This window comes from Pipistrellus kuhlii, unplaced genomic scaffold (genome assembly GCF_014108245.1).
Source record: "Pipistrellus kuhlii isolate mPipKuh1 unplaced genomic scaffold, mPipKuh1.p scaffold_m20_p_139, whole genome shotgun sequence".
Classification (NCBI taxonomy): Eukaryota; Metazoa; Chordata; class Mammalia; order Chiroptera; family Vespertilionidae; genus Pipistrellus; species Pipistrellus kuhlii.
In genome coordinates, this window is record NW_023425448.1 from 18,371 (window position 1) to 41,102 (window position 22,732).

The following is a 22,732-nucleotide window of genomic DNA, read 5'->3' on the forward strand; positions in this document are numbered from 1 at the left end:
TCCCAGGGTTTGATGGGAAATCACTGCATGAGGCTCCTCCCTGGCTCCTCCCTCCCTCCTATTCGGGGAAGTTTCAGGGAAATGAAAACTTAATGCCCATGGTCGGCTAACTGCGACTCGAGAGCCACAGGCGGCTCTCTGGCCCCTGGAGTGTGGCTCTTCCACAAAGCACCACGGCCTGGGTGAGTCTGTGCTGAAGAAGTGGCGTTAGAAGAAGTTGAAGTCTAAAGAATGTGGCTCTCCAGAGACATGTCAGTCGTTGTGCTGTTGGTATTGGGCTCTGCGGAAGGATGGGTTTGCTGACCTCTGCTTATTGCCGTCGGAGCCACCTGATTTTCAGAGGATAACATACATTCTTTCCCAAACCCCTGGCTTCTCCCGTTAAATGTTCACGAGTTTCCCGTTCTGTCAGTGGGCAGGTGTGCGCTCAGCTCCTTCGCCCCGAGTCTCTCCCCGAACCCCAGCCTTGTGATTGGAAAGGGGAGGGAGGGACAGGGCGTCAGCCGGCTCGGGGCCTCGGCCGTGGGCCCCTCGCTGGGGCTGGGCGCCAGCCGGCAGGCGGGACCCTCACACGGCCCCTGGGACCCATCTCTCGTGGGATTTTTTTTCTTTTCTTTTTGCCTTCAATTATGTCATGAAACGCAGGCTATCTGTGGGAGCCTCTCTGGTTTACTTTTGTCATCAGTAACTTTGCAAATGAGGCTAAGCACAGAACGGCCCCACGGCTTCGGCGAGACGGGGCCTGCGAGGCCTTTGTCAGCAAAGGTGCCGCTGGGTGTCAGAGCGGCAGACACAGCCGAGCACGTGTGCCAGGTGCTGGTGTCTGTGGGGTAACTGGTCCCGCCTGAGGCGGTGAGCCCGCCGGGTACCTCCGGGACGGGCAGGGCGGAGTGGGCTCTGTTTCCCCGCTCGGCACCGCGCCGCTGTGGGCCGGGAAGGAGAGACGTGACCGTCACGGGAGGTGCCTGCCCCCACGCCTCTCTGTGGCTTAGGGACGCCGCGCTGGGAGCCGGTGTAGTGAACACGCTGAGGCTCTTCAGCTTACGAGCGGCTTCTTCTCGGGGGTGACCAGTGTGGGCAGGGCCTCAGCAGAGCGCCTTTGGTCCGGCCGCCCGGCCGCCGTGGCAGTCCCGGCGCGGAGTCTCCTCTCCTCTCGGGCGGTGGCCGGAGCCTGGTCCTCCTTCCCCGAGAGTGTGGCCGGGCGCGGCCCGCGGAAGCCGGGCGCGGACGGAGGGCCCTTCTATGGAGAGAAGCGGACCAATCTCCACCCCCAGGCCCCTCGCTGTGGTTCTTTGCTATGAAATGGCGAATTGGGCAGCTTTTCTCCCGTTTTGCAGCCGTGTATTCAGTCTGTTCTTTCCCCGTCGCATGGACTGGGGTTCATTTTGGAGGGATTATAACCACAGCCATGTGATCCGGAGGAAGCACGGAAGAATCAGTTCTGGCTCCCCAGGTGACCTTTCTCTTCCCTGCGCGGGGAGTGTGCGGGGACCAGCCCTCCTTCCGGGAGGAGCCGGCGGAGCCATCCCGGGGCGGGGCCGGCTTCCTGGGAGTCCCCGGCTCCGAGGATCTCTCCCGCTTCCTGGGATGAGACCACTCAGAGGGACCCGCAGTGTTGTGTTTCTGCTTTTGGTTGGTTATTATGCTTCTCAGGGAAGCATGAGCACACGTGATTCTCCTGTCTCATTTTCTGGGGACGGTTAGTTATCGTAACCGGATGTGTCTCCGCTTTATGGGCGGCTTCTCCTCGGGGGTTACCGTGAGCATTCTCACTGGGGCGTGGGGTCGTCGGGGAGGGAAACGCATCTCACTTCTAACCTGTCCCGCAGCGCAGAGGTCTATGGGTGTCCAACCCGCCCAGCCACCCCCCGGCCGCCGCCACACCTGGGGGTGGGGGGAGCGTTGTTGTCACTGATCCCCACCTCGTGTGGCTCTCACTAAGGGTCCCCCCAGACGCGAGCTTTGACGAGAATCTGCAGTGAGAAGGAAGGTTCTGGAAGTGACGGCGGCTCCCACCCACGGCCTTGGGAGAGCCGGCCTTCCGGGGCTCCGGGGGAGTGAGCTGGGGCTCGGAGGAGACAGAGCGGCCGAGCCTCGAGGCCGGCCCTGCGGCTGCGGCCGGTGTGCGGTGAGAACGTGGCCGAGCAGACCCGGCGGCCACGCACTCGGCAGCCACGCGCCAGGGGCTCCCGCCGGCATCGCCTCCGGTGCTGCGCTCCGCGACGGCTCGAAGCCCGGCTCCCCGGCTGGCCGGCAGCGGAGGAAAGCCGCTCGGCGTTCAAGCAGGACGCACGCGTTTTCACCGAGCCGGCCTCGACGGAGCCCTCCCCGCGGGAGGGTCTCACCGGCAGAGCCGTTTCCCTGCCGGAGCCTCTGCGGTCCGTCCGTCCGTTCCCGCGTGTGCTGTGGAGATGGATGCTAACACGATTGTATGGTCCTCACCCATGTCTCAGGGCTCACTGCTCTGCAGCTTCTCAATATTATCTCACTCAGAGGCACTGAAAACACGTAGTGTGGGCTCTACCTTATTTTCAACGACGGAGACGTGAGGGTTTTTAAAATAACTACAAAATCCAGCTGAAACCAGTCTGGCTCCGTGGATAGAGCGTCGGCCTGCGGACTGAAGGGTCCCGGGTTCAATTCCAGTCAAGGGCACGTACCTTGGTTGCGGGCACATCCCCAGTAGAGGGCGTGCAGGAGGCAACTGATCGATGATTCTCTCTCATCGAAGTTTCTAACTCTCTCTCTCTCTCCCTTCCTCTCTGTAAGAAATTAATAAAATATATTTTTTTAAAAATAAAATAACTACAAAATCCATACTTTTAACTCGGGGGCTGGCCTGCACGTAGGACATCCATTCTTGCTGTTTAAATTGTTGAATGTGCGTGAACCACTCTGGGTATGGGTGCCTTGTTGTGTGTTTCTTTAGTACAAACTGTTCATAACTGTCATTACAAACGGTTCCTTCGCTGGTCTGGAGAGTCACACATTTTAACGGGGAGAAAACCATCGCCTCAGGGGATGCTGGTGTCCGAGGCGCTGCTAGTGCTGCCAGCCGGGCTTTGTCCGGGGCGTTGGGTGTGAACCAGGATGCTGCGGGGTTTCCCCAACCACAGCCCGCCCATCGGAGGGGGAGGACTTCAGCGTCAGAGTCTTCCCCGCCCTCTGTCCCCGACGCAACCACGCCTGACCCCGAGGCTGGGCTGGCTGGTGGCACCCGGAGCGGAGGTGCGGGGGGGGGGGGGGGGGGGGGGGTGTGTCACCGCTCTGCAGCCTCGTCCCCGCAGGGTCCTAATGCTGAGGGGAAAGGTTTGCCTTTAAAAGAAGAGATCCCGCCGAGACCGGTTTGGCTCAGTGGATAGAGTGTCCGCCTGCGGACTGAAGGGTCCCGGGTTCAATTCCGGTCAAGGGCATGTACCTTGGTTGCCGGCACATCCCCAGTGAGGGGTGTGCAGGAGGCAGCTGATCGATGACTCTCTCTCCTTGATGTTTCTAACTCTCTATCCCTCTCTCTTCCTCTCTGTAAAAAATCAACAAAATATATTTTTTTCAAATTAAAAAAAAAATTGAAAGTAAATAAAAGAAGAGATCCCCTGGGGTGGATTGGAAGCCGAGGATGTGGGGTGCCCCAGCGCTGTCTGCAGCAGCGGCACTCCGGCCCCCTGTGGTCCTCTCCTTGGGGAGGGCTGTCCAGGGCACCATCCCTGTTGGGTTGGTGGGAACGCCCCCTCCCCCCCCATCGGCGAGGAGCTGCCCTGGGAGCGGTGGCAGGAGGGGCAGGCTCCATGGGGAGGGCGGGGCTGCTCCCGGTTCCGACAGGCTGGTCCCGGCACGCAGCCCCCACCCCGGGAGAGCCAAGGCGCTGGGCCAGGCCGGGGCAGACCCCCTCACACAGAGCCTGGGGCGCGTGCTCATGCCCATGGGCTGCTGCCTTCAGCAGGCCTGCTTCCCACACACTTTCTGTGAAGCCCGGGAGCAGGCAGACACGCCGGAGCTATAAATACCATCAGCGGCCCAGACACGGCCACGTCTGGAGCTCCCGGTGCCGCGAGGCCGCCCCCCCCCCCCCCCCCCCCGTCTGCTGCTGCGGGGGAGCCGGGCGGGAAGGAGAGCCCCAGAGCCGCGGGTGGCGGCGGCAGGGTGACTCAGGCTCCGAGGCGCCTGGGAAGGTGCCCGCCCCGGGCCCCGGACCCCGGGCCCCGCCCTGCCGTCTATCCGGCCTCCCTCCTGCCAGGAGCCGGCGTGTGGATGGTCCTGTGGTCCCTTCCCGGAAAGGACACACGTGCCTCCATCCCCGGCGTCCGTGTTTCTGCTTCTGTGCACACGGACGTGCCAGCGGCGTGCGTTCGCTCCTGGCGTGGTCACAGGGAGAAAGGGATCCGGCATCCGACAGGACGCGGCCCACGGGAGGCTGCGCGGCCTGCCCGGGTGCGCCGGCCTCCGGGCCAGAGGGCGGACACGGGCCCGGGAAGGAGCCTGAACGCGGTGTGAGGGGAACGGGAGAGGCCCGGGGCGCAGTGTGAGATGCAGGGCTTCCTCCCTGCCTTCCCGAGCCGGCTTGCCCTTCGCCAGGACTGCCTGACCTTGACCCTGGCTCCCGGACAAGAGGCCATCGGCAGATTGTTAATTAAAATGTTCTTTTTAAAAATATATATTTAAAAAAAATAAAAAATAAAAAATATATTTTATTGATTTTTTTACAGAGAGGAAGGGAGAGGGAGAGAGTCCCAGAAACATCAATGAGAGAGAAACATCGACCAGCTGCCTCCTGCACACCCCCTACTGGGGATGTGCCCGCAACCAAGGTCCATGCCCTTGACCGGAATTGAACCTGGGATCTTTCAGTCCGTAGGCCAACGCTCTATCCACTGAGCCACACCAGTTTCAGCTTAAAATGCTCTTAACGTTCCCCGAGAATGACAGCAGAGCAGACCGCGGGCTGAGGAGGATGCGGCCGGCAGGAGGAAGCCGCCGTGACCAGCGCCTGACTTTCCGAGTCACCGGCTCGGGAGGCGCTGACTCAGAAGGGAGAACGAGGGGGTTTGCATCCGTGATCCCGTGCTCCCGGCATGTGATCCCCGGAGGACTGGCCGGGAGCACGCGTGTTCTGCGTTCACAGCCGCGTTGCTCTTCGGCAGCACCGAGGGCGTCTCCTTTGGCGGCTGGCGTGGCTGCCGCTGAGCGTGCGGCCACAGACCCCAGCGTCCTGTTCCTGGAGCGGATGGGAGGTCGGTGTGATGCTCTCCCCACCCCCTGCGCTCTCTCTGCCCGGCCCCCACCTTTCCTTCCCGGTGCCTCTCCGTCTGTCCGCGGTGCCGCCGTGTGCTCCTCTCCCGCTGCCCTCCTGGGACACGGGTCCCTCCACGTGTGTTTCATGTGGAAGGAACTCGCCGACCACACGGGGCAGCGACGAGACTGGCAAAGGCCTCGTGGGAAGTGACAGGGACAAACATCACCAACGAAAGCATCCTGGGTCCCCTTCAATAAGGACTTTGGTTAATAACATTTAAAAAAATATATGTTTATTGATTTCAGAGAGGAGGGGAGAGGGAGAGAGAGAAACATCCATGAGGAGAGGGAATCATCGACCTGCCGGCTGCCTCCTGTACATCTCGCCCCGGGGATGAAGCCCACAACCCGGGCTTGTGCCCGGACCGGGAATCGAACCAGGGTGTCCTGGTTCACAGGTCAACGCTCAGCCCCTGGGCCACACCGACTGGGCCGGTTAATACAATTTTTGTTTCAAGTGTCGGTTTAAGAAGCCAGGGGACTCTGAGCGGTGAGAGTAAGAGAGACATCTCTGAATTCCCCAGGGACTCTGCATGTGTACTTTACAATGAACACGTGTGCCCTCTGTACGCAGAGGAAAAACATTTTTTAAAGCTAAATAGTGTTCAAATCATCTTAAGGTTTCTACGGGAAATGTATAGGCAATGACAAGGAATCCAGATAAACAGACTGGCTTGCTGACATCACCCCCCTGCTCCACTTCCCCCTCCCCCACCCCACATCAGGCTGGAGCCGCTGGAAGCGGTGAGTGGGCGATTAAATGGCCGTCTTGATGGTGTGTGGTGCGCACTGGGAGGATAACTCATAGTTTTCCGTCCACTCACCACCGCGCAGCACGTGTAAGAGCCACGCTCGCGAGGTGACTTCGGTGGTTCTGCTGGAGACACCCTTAGGTGCGTTCACCAGGAAAGCTTAGGCCAGCTGCCCGGACTGCAGACGGACGGACAGGCGCAGGTGCGGGGAGACGCATCCGAGTCCGAACCAGGAGAAAGCGTTTACATCATCGCAGGACAGGAGCCTGGGCGTCCGAAAGGACGGAAGGAATAGCATTTGGTGTGAGTTAGGAACTCTTTACCATCAAAAACAGATCCCACTCACTAAACGTAACTTTAAAAAACACATATTTTTATTAATTTCAGAGAGGAAGGGAGAGGGAGAAAGAGAGAAGCATCAGTGATGAGAGAGGATTTGGAGAGGAAGGGAGAGGGGAGAGAGAGAAGCATCAATGAGGAGAGAGAACCAGTGAATGGCAGGTGTGCCAGGTGAGGGGACAGAACTCGGAAGAGGATGGAGAGGAGCAGAGCCCTGCGATGGGGCGAGTCAGAGGTCCGCTCTGCAGAGATGGGGTGGGAGCCAGACCTGGGGAGCTTCGAAGGGGGGAGGGGGGAGTGAGGGAGTGGGGGAGCGGGTGGGCCCTCAGGACCAGGGGTGGGGCTCCCACCTGTGTGGGGGAAGGCAGAGACCTCGCTTCGGGGTTCCGAGGAAGGGGCTAGAGCTGGCCTGCCTTTGCAGTATTTTGCGAAGTGACCGTTGCAGGTGAGGGCTCTGCATCAGCTGCGAGGGTGATGCTGAATGATAAGTGAACCATAGCACCCAGCCAGGGTGGCTCAGTGGTTGAGTGCCGACCTTGTTGGACTACCCAGTGCAGGGGCCTCTCTCATCATCGATGTTTCTATCTCTGTCCCTCCCTCTCCCTTCCTCTCTGAAATCAATTAAAATATTTTTAAAAAACAGTAAATTAACCATAGCAAGAAAAAAACCAAAACATAGCAAGAAGACAGGCATTGACCGTGGGGAGAATCTTGTCAAAACACAGCTATTGCCCTGACCGGTGTGGCTCAGTGGACAGAGCATCGGCCCGCGGACTGAAAGGTCCCAGGTTCGATCCAGGTCAAGGGCATGGACCTTGGTTTCTGGCACATCCCCAGTGGGAGGTGTGCAAGGGGCAGCTGATCCATGTTTCTAACTCTCTCTCCCTCTCCTTTCCTCTCTGTAAAAAAATCAATAAAAAATATATTTTTAAAAGGCCACAGCTAGCCAAAACCGGTGTGGCTCAGTGGTAGAGCGTCGGTCTGCGGACTGAAAGGTCCCAGGTTCGATTCCGGTCAAGGGCATGTACCTTGGTTGTGGGCACATCCCCCATGGGGGGTGTGCAAGAGGCAGCTGGTTGATGTTTCTCTCTCATCAATAACGTTTCTAGCTCCCTATCCCTCTCCCTTCCTCTTTGTAAAAAATCAATAAAATATATTTTATTAAAAAAAAAAAGTCTCAGCTATTCCGAGGCCAGAGGAAGGGGCGAATAAAATATATTTTATATAAAAAAAGTCTCAGCTATTCCGAGGCCAGAGGAAGGGGCGAATAAAATATATTTCATATAAAAAAAAAGCCACAGCTATTCCGAGGCCAGAGGAAGGGGCGAGGGCGGCGGGGCCAGGACACGCCCAGGCGCCCAGCAGCTGGCTCTCGCGCACGCGCACTGCCGCGCCCTCCGCCCGCCCGGGGCGTGGCCACCGGAAGCCCCGCCCCGCGGTCACGTGAGCTGTCAGTTCGGGCGGACGGGCAATGGCCGCCGGGCGTGTGAAGGGCGCCGCGCTCCCGCCGTCTCCCGTCTGCTGACCGCGCCGCGGGCTGCCTTCCCGGGCTGCCCCCCGGAGCCGCTGGGCCGGCGGCCATTCGGTCAGTGAGGCGGGCGGGCGGGCGGCCTCGGTGCGGGGCGAGCGGCGGGCTGGGCGGGGAGGGGCCGCGGGGAGCCGGGCGGTCGGTTCGGGCGGTCGGTTCGGACGCGGCGCCGCTTGTTCCTGGGGACGGAGTCGGGGTTCCTGCCGGCGGCGCTGTCACCCCCCACCCCCGGGCCCTCCGAGCCCAGGCCCCCGGACCCAGGCCCGCCGAACCGCCTCGGAACCGCCTCGGAACCGCCTCGGAACGCCCCGGGCCCCGGGCGCCCTGCAGCCCTCCCCGCGGCCGCCAGGGGCGCCGGCTCCGGTGCCGCCCGCCCGCCCGCCGGCCCCGCGCCCCCCGCGCCCGGGGTGGCCAGGCCGCGCCCTCACCCGGAGGCCGGTCCCTCCGTCCGCTCCCGCCCGGGGCGGAGGCCGGGCTGTGTCCGCTCCCGCCCGGGGCGGAGGCCGGGCTGTGTCCGCTGGAGGCCGGGGCGGAGGCCGGGCTGTGTCCGCTGGAGGCCGGGGCGGAGGCCGGGCTGTGTCCGCTGGAGGCCGGGGCGGAGGCCGGGGCTGTGCCCGCTCCCGCCCGGGGCGGAGGCCGGGCTGTGTCCGCTCCCGCCGGGGCGGAGGCCGGGCTGTGTCCGCTGGAGGCCGGGGCGGAGGCCGGGGCTGTGCCCGCTCCCGCCCGGGCGGAGGCCGGGGCTGTGCCCGCTCCCGCCCGGGCGGAGGCCGGGCTGTGTCTGAGGCGCCGCCGGGCGGCCGGCGAGCAGAGGCCGGTGCGCCCTTTGTTCTCGGCCCGGCGCTGGGTCTGAAACAAAGACCGGGCCGCTGACGGCCAGGGGGGCGGGACCGGGCCGCGGGGACCAGGCCGATGACGGGGGCAGGGCGGCGCGGGAGGGAACGGAAAGGCCTGTGCGGGGTCCTGGACCGCAGTCCGGGGACAGGGGAGGAACCAGTGCTGTGGGCAGTAGATGACCGTGCCCGTCTGCACATGTGCCAGGCACAGCGTCAGCCCCTTTCATCACTGAACTGTGCCGTTATTTAAAGATGGGGATCCCCGGACCCCGCGGCCAAGAATCCAGCCCCGGGTGACAGAACAGCAGGCAGGGAGCTCGCAGTGAGACCCCGGCGGGCGGCGGCTGGGCCGGGGCCTGGCTCTGGGCCTGGCTCGGCCTGGCTCTGTGCTTTGGAAGAGAGAGCATTGCCGGAAGGTGGGCCAGGGCCCTGCTTCTGTCCGCTCAGACCTGGTTTCCAAGCGGCTTTTGTCCCGCATGGCGGTCAGAGCCGCCGCCTCTGGTGCTGGTGTCCTGGGAGGTCATGTTCCCGCAGGGCGGGCCGTCCCCGCGAGGGCCGCTGTAGGCAGGCACCCCGATGCCAGGGGCGAGGCGGCCCTCCCTCAAAGCTGTGGCGGAGGGGAGTGGGTGAGGAGGATGGAGGGTGGGGTGGGGTGAGCTGAGGTGTGGGCAGCCTGGAGCGTCCCTGCCTTGTGTGGCGTGAGTGGGGCCAAGCAGGCTCCGGGAGGGGGGCGGCCTGGGGCCTGCTGTCCAGGCTGCACTGGGTGGGCTCTGGAGGAGGCGGGGCATAAGCAAAGGCCTGGAGCGAGCAGGCGCGGGGAGATGGGTGTGGCTGGAGCGGGTGTGTGGCTGAGCGTGGGGAAGCGGGTTTGGGTGGAGGGGAGAGGAGGTGGAGGGAAGGTGAGGGGCCAGACTGGGAAGGACCTGCATCCCTCCCACCGTCATCAAGACCCTCACCGCTCTGCGCAGAGCGAAGCCCGCCCTAGAACCGCGGCGCCGCCTCTTTACGGCGCTTTGGAGGCCTCAGGGGTTCGGGTCCGAGAGGCACTGTGAGAGCACAGCCACGGTCTCTGCTCCCGGCGGGAATAACGGGCTGATGGAAGGGTTTTCCACTCCTCAGGCTCAGTGTGGCACTGGACTGGAGGGAAGGACGGGAGAGGGGACGCGGGGGGGGACTCATGCTGACTCAGGTGACAGGCGTTGCAGGACAGGCGCCTCGACCACAACAGTCTCCGCTTTGCTGGAAGCAGTGCCCGCACCATGTGACCTGTGATGCCTCCCAGCCTGTGGCCGTGACTGTGACTGTGTGACTGTGACTGTGTGACTGACTGTGTGACTGACTGGCTGTGGCCGTGACTGACTGTGATTGTGTGACTGTGGCCATGACCGTTACCGTGATTGTGACTGTGTGACTGTGGCCGTAGCCATGACTGACTGTGACTGTGTGACTGTGTGACGGTGACTGTGACCCTGGCCGGGACCGTGTGACCGTGGGACTGTGGTGGATTGGTTGCGGGCTGGCACCTGACCCCATCTGAGTAGCCAGACCTTTTCTGGGAGGTGGAGTTGGGGACAAATCCTCACTCCCTCTGGTTGTAGAGAGCGATGGACTCGGGCTGGGCAGCTGCTGCAGCCATATCCCCGCTTGTGTAGGCGCTGGTCTGTACGAAGGGGGTTCGGCCGATAGAGGGAGAATTCTGCGGACACGTGCAGTCTGGGCGCCCGCCTTTCCCACGGCGTGGTGAGGGGAAGGGAGCCAGTGCCTGCTTGCTGAAGTCTGCGCCTGGCACGGCCAGGAGTGCTAGTTAAGTGCAGATGGAAGGCTGGCGCTGAGGGGTGGATGGCTGATGGCGGACACAGGAGGCCAATGGCAGAGAAATGGCACCTGCTGGGCCCTGAGAGGAGGTGCTGCGTGGAGCGGTGTGAGCGCCGTGTGCAGAGTGAGGGCGTGGCCTGCCACGCGAGCAGGGGTGCAGCCGGGCCGAGGGGCCGCTGGAGCGTCAGCCTGGCAGGCTTGGGGGGGTGGGCGCTGGTAAAAGGGAGAGGGAGGGAGAGCCAGGCCTGGGAGCCTGACAGGCGTTAGATGTGATCCTGTAAGAATGGGAGTAAATGGAGGCCTGGATGTGGTGATGACTGTTAACAAAGTCTCTTACTGGCTTCCAACTAGGAGATTAGGAATTAAAGGTCCTAAAGAAAGTAACACTGACATTGATGTCATTTCTGTATTTAAAAATAATTTTTAAAAATGTAAATCTATATAATTGAGATGCTGTATAGATAGTTTTCTTAGTTAATTTTTTCTCCTAGTTAATGTATCACAAGCATTTTTCTGTCAGGACATACTTTGGGACCATTTTGATGACTGTATTTTTTCCACTGTGCGGATATATCATAATTTATGGAATCCCCATCTCTAAGATTTTTGTACTCACGACTAAAATTGTGATGTATTTAAAATCTTTCTCCATGTGTCTGTGTTTCTAGAATTGATTCTTAAAGTTACTGGATCAAGTAACATAACCTTTATTGATGATTATTTAAAAGTAAGGTATCACTCAGGTATAATTTACATAGACTATAATTCACGTTTTAGTGTCAAGCTTTGAATTTTGGCAAAGCCATATAGTGGTGTGATTACCACCACAGTGAGGACACCCGACAGTCTGCTCCCCGGATTCTCCTAGACCCCATGGTAGTCATCCCCTCGCCCCTTTAAGCCGACCACTTCGGATCCGGTTTTGTCTGTCTCGTGTTCCCTTTCTAGAATGTCATGGAAATGGAATCATGCAGTGCAGGACCTCCTGTCTCTGGCCCCAGAGAGAGGCTTCCATCCCACACGCACCCCACATTCTCCCCATCCCAAGGCCCCCAAAGTCTCAGCGCACTGCAGGCTCAACTCCGCGTCCAAAGCCTCATCTTCAGCTTAAACGTTCCGTTCCCACCCCCTACCTCAGGCGGGGTGAGGCTCTGGGTGTGCAGTCCGTCCCGTGGCCGCTTCCTGCCCACCTGTGACCTGTGACCTCGAGGCGCAGTGCGGTGGGCTGGGAGCCGGCGCAGAGCCCTGTCCGAGCGGGACGGTTGTCCCCAGTCCCGAACAGGTTTCTTCTCTGAGCAGAGCAAACGCTTTCATTTTGGTGAGCTCTGATTTCTCAATTTTCTTTTTTTAATAAAACACGCTTTAGTGTTATATCGAAAAAAAATCTTTGCTTAATCCACAATAGCCTGTTTTCTCCTGGACGTTTTGTGCTTTTGGTGTGACATGTAGGCCCACTTTGCATTAGTGTGTGTCTTTGGTGTAAGGCACGAATGAGCTGCGGTTTGTTTGTTTATTCGCCTTTGAGAGTCCGGTTGAATAAAAGGAAGTTCCTGCACTTTGGAGCTTGTGTTCTGGTCGTGCTGAGTGGCAGTAAACGCACCCTGTTGTGTGGTGATGGTGGCAAGTGCCACGGAGAACAGAGTCGGGCGGGTGGGGGGCCGGGACCGCTGTGCAGTAAGTGTGAGGTCCCTGTTTTACCGGGCATGGGCAGCCGGTTCTGGTGAGGGGAGTGAGGCTGGGGGGCGGCCGTGTGGGTCTGGGCAGTGCTGTCCGCCCACGAGGTGAGATGGCGAGGGGGGAGGAGACGAGGTCAGAGTGGAGCTCCAGGCCACGCAGGCCGAAGGCAACGGGCAGGGCCGCCTTGTTGCTCTGAGGGGCCGCTGGAGGGCTGGGAGCACCGAGGGGGTCGTCGGGCTCAGCGCGGCTCAGGTGGCTCTTCAGCAGCGGCTCCGCTCAGCACGGCAGGGAGCTGGCTCCGCTGGTCACAGACCCCAGACCTGTGCCGGCTCTGAGCGACGGCAGGCCGCTGCGGCACACGGCCTGCAGGTGCTTCTGGCGCAGCCGTGCTGCTCCGGGCCCGGGTCCTGTGGGTGGCTGTGGGGAGGCGACGTGGGCGCAGGTCACGGCTGCTGGCCCAGGGGTGGGGATGGTGGCGAGGAGCCATCGGGCCTGAGATCTGTGCTCGGTGGGACCAGGAGGGTGTGCTCGGGGAGGGGCGCAGCGGAGAGGCTGAGGGAGACCTAGGCAGGCCCGGGCCTGGAAGAAGGAGCTGGAGCTGCCTGGACTGAGGCGGGAGGACGGCAGGGGAGCCGGGGAGCGCTTCCTTCACCGGGAAGACGGGTGGGTCTGGAGTTGGGAGCCGGGGGGGGGGGGGGGGGGTTGAGTTGGATTGAGGGGAGCGTGAGCCTTGGAAAGCCGGGGCGGGCATTTCGCCAGCTGAGCGGGCGCTCTGCCGTCCGTCCGTCCGTCCGTCCGTCCTGCCGTGGAGGGGATCTGCACAAGCCGAGGCGCTGTTTTTCTGATCACAGGTTCTGTGTGTGTATCTGTCTGCTCACACAGGTACTGGGATAGACACCACACTTCCTGCCAACATGTCGGTTCTGATATCGCAGAGTGTGATCAATTACGTGGAGGAGGAAAACATCCCCGCCTTGAAAGCTCTTCTGGAGAAATGCAAAGACGTGGACGAGAGAAACGAGGTGAGGCCGCGGATGCCCGTGTGCAGGCCGTGTGCCCGTGTGCAGGCCGTGTGCCCGTCAAGGCGTGCTAGGAAGCAAGATGGTTCCTCCCTCGGTGACACTGACTTCAAATAATGACCATTTCTGGTAGTTAACGTACTTCCAACCCCATGTTTTTGGAATGCATTTGAACTTACATACATTATTGTGCATTGATGTCAGTTGGCCGGTTAGCTCAGTTGGTTAGAGCGTGGTGCTAACATTATTGTGCATTGAATTTAGATTTATGATTGCCTTTTTTTGCAGACGGAATAATCAATATTCAGGAAGTCTGAAATCTGAAATCTGAAGGGCTTCTAGGACGCTTCAGAAAGCTTCTATAAATAGATGAGCCAAACAGAATTAGGACTCTGAAATGGAGCCCCAGTTACCTTTCTGAGTTGTCCATGCCATACGCCTTGGGATTTTAAAGGCCCTGTACCATTAAGAGAGAGTTAAGTTCTATAATATTTAAGAAGACAGGGAAGTATACACTTACCATTTCATTGATGTATAGTAGATATTTCTAGTCAACAGTAGACTGGGGAATATAAATAGTGTTGATCTTAGCTCATCATGAACAGCTGCAACACTTTATGGGCCCATAGACTTTCTGTATGAATTCTTAATGGCCAAGTATGTACTCGTTTTATAAAACATAGTAATAAAAATAATTCTGCGTCTAAAACTGTATTTTCCATGTAGCATAATTTTTTTTTTTTTTTTGCCAGTGGATAAGATCAAAGTTATTGTAGTTTTCACATATACATGTGTGTGTGTATGTGTGAGCCTTTCTCCCTTTAGTCCTGACAGTACACCTAACGTGTTATTAGAGCCACGTTGTGTATCATAATGTAACTCAGTGTTAGAGTTTGGTTCATTGATGCCCTGAGATTTTTGTGACATTGTGGCAGTTACTTTCAGAGGCTAGCACTAACCATATTTACAGATTCTGAGTGACATTGCAGGACTGCTAACAGGCTAGTCATGCTGTGGTAAAGAAAAGCTTTGTCCTCTCTCTGATTTTCACATCGTCAGTAAATGGAAAACTTAAGACTTCCAAGGTGTTTGTGAGTTACAGACACCCTGTTCACAGAGCTGGCGTCTCGCTGTGGAAGGAGAGCATGTGCTCAGGCCTCTCGGCCCTTCACAGCCTCCACCAGCGCGTGTCCTCTCTGTCCCCAGTGCGGCCAGACCCCGCTGATGATCGCTGCCGAGCAGGGCAACCTGGAGATCGTGAAGGAGCTGATCAAGAATGGAGCCAACTGCAACCTGGAAGACCTGGTACCTACCGCACGCGTGCATGCACGGGCGTCTCTCTTTTCCTTAGCTGGCTGTTTGCTGGGTGAAATGATTCCAGACTAATAGGTGACCAATTACACTGTCTGTTACATAGCAACTTCGCCTAATCGCTGTTAATTTTTTAAAAAGGGAGAGAAATTTTTACTTTGAATGCAAGTTCTCAGCTCTCCGTGTTGTCATATGTAGAAGGCACTGTGAATAGGGAGCACACACACATGAAATCAAACGCCTGCCTGAGAAGTAGCCACGTGTGAGTCATTATCAGTTATTTCTCCTAGCACTAGCTGCTGTTATAAACGTCATGACATGATTCCAGCTGGAGATGCAGAGCCTTCTGACCCCACTTCTGGGGGTGATCACTGTTCCAGAGGCTCTCCTTTCTCTTGCTGTTTCCCAGGAATTATTTTTTTAGGGTTACGTACCTACATCTGTTTATTTTATTTTATATTTTTATTGATTTCAGAGAAGAAGGGAGAGGGAAAGATAGAAACATCAATGATGAGAGAGAATCATTGATCGGCTGCCTCCTGCCGGGGGTCGAGCCACATCCTAGACATATGCCTTGGCCAGAATCAAACCTGGGACCCTTCAGTCGCAGGCTGATGCTCTATCCACTGAGAAAAACTGGCTAGGATTACATCTGTGTGGGTTTTTTTTAATAGATTATTTTCAGTTGATGATTTTTATTGGCCATTTGAGTTAAATTACACACATTAATAAAAGTTAGGATAGGATACTTATAGCCTTTCCTTAAAAAGTAAAGGAGAATAGTGATTTCTTTATCGCACGGTTTCTAAACTCATCATGGATCGCTTTAGTTTGCCCGTCTGCGAGCGTGACCTTAAGCCTCTTCACGGTCTTTAATTGCCTTCAGAGCGACGGCTGGTAGCCACAGGAGTAGCTGAGGTTTTGCTAGGCATCTCCTCTCCTTAGAAAGCCAGGGTGTGATTAGACGTCTGGGGAAAAGACTGAGCCAGCAGTTGTGGAGCCGTTCTGCACGCTGCGGTGGTACAGGCAGACGGACACTCCCTCCCCCCTCCCCGCTGGGCCCTCAGAGCCGCGTCAGAGTCCGTGGTACACGGCGCCTGGCGTGACCCTGTGCTGATGCGCAGCCACCTCTCCGGGGCCTCGTTTTGTCCGCGTTTTGAGTGCCACTTGGGTTTGAAGCGGGAAACGTGTCTTGTGTTCCAGGACAACTGGACGGCGCTCATATCGGCCGCCAAGGAAGGGCACCTGCACGTCGTGGACGAGCTGCTGAAGTGCGGGGCGAACCTGGAGCACCGCGACATGGTGGGCGCGGCCCCTGTGACGGACCGTTCCCCGTGACGGACCCGTGGGAGAGCGCTGGCGGGTGGCTCAGCTGTCTGAGGCTGTCACTGGAGGGACCTCAGAATGTTTAAGCCCGGGTGGTGTTAAATCCACCTCTCTTAGATGTCCTCTGTCACCATCTCCAGTTCATGGTAGAGGTTAAAATTCAGAAATATTGTTAAAAATACTCACTGCCGTTTAGTATGTCAGGGTTTTAGAACTTGGGAGAGAATTTTTCCCTTAAGAGGAGTTTTAAGAGGGACATAGTACGTTTTAAAAATGTTTTCAGTTGTTTAGTCATAATTTTCAGAATTACGTTTATAAACTTAATTTAAAGTGTAATTGTGTTCGGACATGCCATCTATACATTATAAGCTCAATAAGATGTGAATCTTAATTATCTTAGCTCTTATTTGATCTTGGCATCTGCTTAAAGCATAAGGGTTAAGAAAGGGTTGGCTTATTTCTGCAGAATTTTTGGTCTTTTGGGAAGTTCACCGTGATACTAGAGGAGCGAAGGGAGCCGCTCTGCCCTCATAAAGAAAGCGTGGTGTTTGCCGTGCTGCTTCGGTGCAGGTGGTCTGAGCTTTTAAGAATCTGCAGCCTCCCACCTCGCCCTCCCTGCTGCGTTCTAGAGGGTTCCTGTGAGCAGTGCCCGGGGCTGGGGAATGAGCCCGAGGGCGCGCCCTGGGCCCAGGCCCTCAGCGATGAGCAGGCAGGCTGAGTTTGGAACCCACGTCTGCAAGGGAGTCAGGAAGAGCGCGGACACACCATGAGCGTGCAGAGTTCAGTCAGACTGTAACAGATGGTCTCCCAAGCCCTCAGGTTCTCCATGCTTCTCATTCCCCCGAGTAATGATCACCACGCCTTTCAACGTGCAAAGGTCTCTGTAAACCTTTACACAGAGATCGGGGAACAGGACCGTGTCTCCCTCAGTATCGGGGGGGCCCGGGGAGGGGGGGTGGCAGTAGCCGCCGAGCTTCGAGGGAAGGCGTGGTCCTGGACTTGGTAGGAGAGGAGCTCCCTGGGGTGGGACCGTCAGCGTATGATGTCAGGAAGTCCATGGGGTTCTTTCCTGAGAGACCTTCAGTGGCTGCCCTCCCACAACTTGTGCTGAAGGCGGTCGGTTCCAGACTTTTCACTTTGCAAACTTGGACATGGTTTTCTCCAGATAAAATTTTTATCTCGTAGTCTTGCATAGGATGACATCGTATAAATTAAAGTGGGCATGGAATTAAAACAATGTGGGCAGGCATTTTAGAGATTAAAGATTGGCGATGTGAGACTTGCCTGAATCCAGCTCTGTAATTCCTGTCCTTGCTGTGCTGGAGACCACCCAGCATCGTGCCCCTCCTCCTCTCTCCAGGGCGGATGGACGGCGCTGATGTGGGCCTGTTACAAGGGCCGGACTGACGTGGTGGAGCTGCTGCTCTCGCACGGAGCCAACCCGAACGTCACCGGCCTGGTAAGCAAGCGCACCGCGTCTGCCGGCCGGGAGGGTGCCGGAGGGCAGCGGACGCTGAGTGACTGGGCTGCAGGGCGGCAGAGTGATCCGGGTCTGCTAAAGAGAAGCAGAAGAGGGGAACTCGAGCTCATGAGAAGTTCATTCCCAAGCTCAGCTGTGGCTTACTTTGTATCAACATTGAACTTCCATGTGAATGACAGCCATCTGACATGGGAAGGAGTCCCGAAATGCCTGAGCCCTCCTGCCTGTGTTCTGTGGGCCTGGATCTCGATCTACGTTTTTTTTTTTAAAGAAAAAAGACATTTTTCTGTGTCTTACAGATGCGATATATTCGTTACTACTTTGTGTGTGACTTGATCTCAGATTGCAGATTAAACTTTTATTGATGGTATATCAAATAGTGTACACTTAACTCGCTCCCAGTTTTGTCCCCTTTGCCTCAATAAAGTTGAAACAAAGAACTTTTATTCAAGTTAGTGGAAGGATTACGTAAGAAAAGTTGCACATGCCTGTTGGCCAGATAATCCGTTAAATGTGCCGAAACAGAATAAGTGCGCTCAGGGCATATATTTATTTAAGGCGGGCTGCGTCTTAGTGCCAATTATGTTAGAGTGCTGTGTGTTTTTAAAGCAGAGAATGGTCTGAAACCTGATTTTAAAAATATTACTTCATATTATCCATTTATTATTTACTTTTCTTAGCAAACGTGTGTTGTCACATCTGCCTAAAGGTTTTCTTTTCCTCTCTCCCTGCCATTCCCCCCGCCCCCTCTGTCTCCCCCCTGCCCACCCACCTTCCGCCAACAGTACAGCGTCTACCCCATCATCTGGGCAGCGGGCAGAGGCCACGCGGACATAGTGCAGCTGCTGCTGCAGAACGGCGCCAAGGTCAACTGCTCCGACAAGGTAGGTCAGCCGCCCCTCGGGCTGCCCATGTGGTGTCCCTCCGGGTGTGAGTCACAGGGCTCCCCGGTCTCAGGCTGCTCGGACGCGGGAGGAGATCACTGGGCACGCTTCCAGAGGAAATAAGGGAAAGAGGCCCGCAGTACCCGCAGAGCCGTTAGGTTCCTGGGGAGAGGGCCAGGCTTTGGGAAAAGGGAGACTTTCTGAGGCGGTCCAAGCACCACATGCAGGAACCCTGCGCAGTGAGAGCCCTGCGGAGTGGGTGAGGGCTGGGGGGAGGGCAGGAGGTGGGTGTGGAGCAGATGGTCCGGGGTAGGCCGCTCTGGAAGAGAGGAGTGCCAGAGGAGGAGTGCTCAGTCGCAGCACTCTGAAGATGTCCAAGAATTTGGAACTGAGGAAGTTCACTATTCCTCTTCCATCCATGGGTGGCCTGGACCACTGCCCGCCCTCCCTCTGCAGGCTCCTCCCCCCACGGGCATGGCGCCAGGGCTGCCGTCAGAGCCTGCCCCAAGGAGGGCCGGCTGCCGCTTGTAGCTGTGGTTCCTGGGGTGTCTGATGTGACCACGAGTGGTACCTCCGCTCAGTGGCCACCGGCCGCATAGCTGCCTAGACTGAAATCGGCTAAAGTAGGTGAAACGAAATAGTCCCACCTGCCCAGCTCAGGCCTCAGGACCGTAGGGGACGGGCGGCTGCTGTGGGCTCTGCAGAGTGATGGGCGTTTCCACAGCACAGCACCCGGGCGCAGTCAGAGGCTCGTGCGGCCTGCGGGCTCCTGGAGCTGAAGGTCCCTGTGGTGGTCCTGGCCTGGCCGGCGCCGCGCTCCCCAAGGCAGAGCATGGCTGGCTCCTGCCGGGTTATGTCCGATGCCTTCTGCATCGTGTTCCAGCCAGAGGGTGTGAGTGCCGCTCCGAGGCTGCAGCTTACCTTCCGGGGCAGAGCGGATGGGGGCGTGGGTGAGAGCTGGACTGAGCCAGGCTGCGGTTCAGGGTCCCACTCCACCTCCTAGTTAATAGCTTTAATTAATGGTGACGTGGAGCCCACCACTGCGTCTGGGCCTCGTTGCTGATCGGGGAAACGCGACATTGCCACTTGCACTTGTTCGCATGACCTGACCCGAGCCCACGGGCTTACACATGAGGTCGGGAGAACGTGTCTGGCACTTCCTGATACGGTTTCCCCTGGAGGCACACTGTGAACTTTAAACTGTGCTTCACACGATGTGGAAGCAGTGGGGGCTTGTGGGAAATCAGAGCGTATGACTATGATGGGAAACTCAGTCGCTCATTATAAAAGGTAAAGCTGGTTAAAGATACTTCACGCAGCGGTTAATCCCCTAGCCTGGATAAATAAAGGGGGTTATGGTTTAGCTGCAATGAAAATTGCGATGCTGTCCGCAGTAACCTAGGAACACTGCAGTCTGACGCTCACCCCACTGCAGGCTCGCTCCCTGAGCGCGCCATGACGTTGGCCTGTCTCTGCCCTGCAGTACGGAACCACCCCTTTGGTCTGGGCCGCGCGCAAGGGCCACCTGGACTGCGTGAAGCACCTGCTGGCCATGGGAGCCGACGTGGACCAGGAAGGCGCGGTGCGTACCCCCCGTTCTCGCCGCCGTTCACGCCTGTTTGCCGTTTTCAGAGTCTTTTCCTCTTAGCCCCCGAGACACAGCCTACGTCCTCCCTGACTCTTAGAGAACCAGCGTCCTTTTTTTTATTTTTTCTTATTAAATATATCTTATTGATTTTTTACAGAGAGGAAGGGAGAGAGAGAGAGAGCTAGAAACGTCGATGAGAGAGAAACATCGACCAGCTGCCTCTTGCACACCCCCTACCGGAGATGTGCCTGCAACCAAGGTACATGCCCTTGCCCGGAATCGAACCTGGGACCCTTCAGTCCGCAGGCCGACGCTCTATCCACTGAGCCACACCGGCTCCGGCACCAGCGTCCTTTCTGTGAGGCTGATCAGAGGTTACATTACAGATATTTTGTGAGTTTTGCTCTGAAGGATCTGCTGCTAATGCCCATAAAATGTGTGTTGGTGATTTCCTGTTATAAACTAGATGTGCAGTTTTTGTTGTTTTTTTTGTTTTCTTTTTTAACTTTTTGTTTTTTGTTTTTAATATATTTTATTGATTTTTTACAGAGAGGAGGAGAGAGGGATAGAGAGCTAGAAATGTCGATGAGAGAGAAACATTGACCAGCTGCCTCTTGCACACCCCCTATCGGGGATGTGCCCACAACCAAGGTACATGCCCTTGACCGGAATCGAACCCGGGACCTTTCAGTCCTCAGACCGACACTCTACCACTGAGCCAAACCGGTTTCGGCAAGATGTGCAGTTTTTTTTAGAACCTCTAGAATAGGGGTGTCGAACTAAATCAGAGAAGGGGCCAAAATCTAAAATCCAGCCTAAATCGCGGGCCGAATGGTTTACTGAACAGTCATAAACTGTCATTGTGATGGAAATGCAGCGGAGTGCAGTGATGACAGCGCTGTGAGGGCCACACTGCAAGGCCTGGCGGGACGGATTTGGCCCGCGGGCCTTGTGTTTGACACATGTGCTCTAGAATCAGAGTCTTTGAGAATGGGCTTTCTAGATCTCTGTAAAAAGGAAGAATATACTTTTAAAGAAATAGTCTGTAGTTATTCAGTCTTTGTTGTCAGTTTTCCCCCCGTAGATTTTGTTATAAACAGTTCTTCGTTTGAAGTCGGAGAGGCCTTATTGGGATGATTTAGTTTAGAACGTGTTTCACTGTGGGTCATCCTGCCAGCTGTGCTCTCTCCATCGCCTGTGGGAGAGTGTGTTCACGGTGGACGGCCGCGGCCGGTCCCACTGAGGGCGCTGACTGAATGGGATCCTGTGGGCTCGGAGGACGAGCTTTTTCCCAAAGCAGGAAGCACGCCTCCTGGCACGTGGTTATTTCTGTTGACGCTTTGTTGTCAGAAACAGCCGTTAGGCCACCTTCTGGAAACACGGGTGTGTTCCTGTGGCAGAATCACGTTTTCTGGGAGACACTCACTTCTCGGCGGGTTTCTGCTTAGAACTCCATGACCGCCCTCATCGTGGCTGTGAAAGGCGGCTACACCCAGTCCGTGAAGGAGATCTTGAAGAGGAACCCCAACGTGAACCTGACGGACAAGGACGGGAACACCGCGCTGATGATCGCGTCCAAGGAGGGCCACACGGACATCGTGCAGGACCTGCTGGACGCCGGCACCTACGTGAACATCCCCGACAGGGTAGGCGCCGGCGCCGGCACGCGAGGGGCCTCCCGCCTCACCCCTGAGCCGCCGCCTGCTCCGGGGCTCCCTCTGGGCGTGGCCGTCAGTTCCTCCGAGCCCTCCCGCAGAGAGAGGCCTCTGCAGGGGCGGCGTGCTGTACGTGCTGACCTAACCTCAGCGTGCCCGCCGCCTCACCCCCCGTGGTCCTGTCTGCAGAGCGGGGACACCGTGCTGATCGGCGCCGTCAGAGGCGGCCACGTGGAGATCGTCCGCGCGCTGCTCCAGAAGTACGCCGACATCGACATCCGGGGGCAGGTGCGTGCGGCCGCGGGGGCGGGGGGCGGCGAGGGTCCCATGCTTCCCGCCACGCTGTGGGTGCGCCTCCCACTGCTGTCCGGCAGGAAGGTTCCTCATGTGTGCAGTAGCATGAAAAGCATGTGTCTCGCAATCAGCGATCACTGACTTTGTATCCATAGGACAATAAAACTGCTCTGTACTGGGCTGTGGAGAAAGGAAACGCGACCATGGTGAGAGACATCCTGCAGTGCAATCCCGACACGGAAATATGCACCAAGGTAGGCCGGCCTCCGCCCCCGCCAGCCCGTCAGGCCTGCGTGCTTGACGCTGGAAGGACACTGATGTCACCAGGGACTCTCACCCGGCTTTGAGGAGGGCTGTGATCCCGTCGGGTTGTGTGTCACAGGAAGGCGCAGTGTTTCTGGCGTTAGTTAAATACGTCCAGAAAACGCAGAGTCAGCGGGGACAGTCGTCCCCCAGAATTGGCTCCTGCCCGCGTGTGGGGCACACACATGTCCTCCGAGGCCCTGCGAGCGGGCATGGCTGCCAGAGCGGGCGCTGCGGGCTGTCACTCACACCAGGCGAGACCGTGGCACGGAGCGCCTCAGCTGAGTGACATGTGAGAACTCTTATTGACACGGCCATTCGTCTCCGGGCGGACGGCACCTTTCTGAGGCAGAGATGCCGCCCTCCGCCCAGGGCGGAAGGTCCCTGACCTCCGTTCTTCTCTTTGACACATTTTCCCTGACTTCGGGGAGGAAGGGAAAGTCGGCCGCAGTGCGGGCAGTAACGGGCCCATCGCACACGCGGCCGAGTGACAGCGGGTTATCCTGACACGGAAGACTGGTTGTGACAGGCAGAGCACGTGCTGGTTTTTACGGCTGTTTCCTGGGGAACATTAATGTAGAGTGCTGCCGGAGTCCCATGACGGAGCTCCTACAGATGTGTGATGTGACCTTCCCACGT

General features: G+C 57.5%; 1 protein-coding gene across 4 annotated transcripts in view; it reads left to right on the forward strand.

Annotated features, from left to right (window-relative positions):
- Positions 1-7,822: 7,822 nt before the first annotated feature.
- KIDINS220 (kinase D interacting substrate 220) overlaps positions 7,823-22,732 on the forward strand; it is a 43,094-nt gene continuing 28,184 nt past the window's right edge. For all 4 annotated transcript variants that reach the window (XM_045581224.1, XM_045581225.1, XM_036436496.2 and 1 more), the window contains exons 1-10: positions 7,823-7,965; positions 13,116-13,255; positions 14,459-14,557; positions 15,767-15,865; positions 17,250-17,348; positions 18,155-18,253; positions 19,737-19,835; positions 21,290-21,487; positions 21,686-21,784; positions 21,946-22,044. In XM_045581224.1, coding sequence (XP_045437180.1) covers positions 13,148-13,255; positions 14,459-14,557; positions 15,767-15,865; positions 17,250-17,348; positions 18,155-18,253; positions 19,737-19,835; positions 21,290-21,487; positions 21,686-21,784; positions 21,946-22,044 — 999 coding nt within the window. In that variant the 5' untranslated portion in view covers positions 7,823-7,965; positions 13,116-13,147. The remainder of the gene's footprint in view (positions 7,966-13,115; positions 13,256-14,458; positions 14,558-15,766; positions 15,866-17,249; positions 17,349-18,154; positions 18,254-19,736; positions 19,836-21,289; positions 21,488-21,685; positions 21,785-21,945; positions 22,045-22,732) is intronic.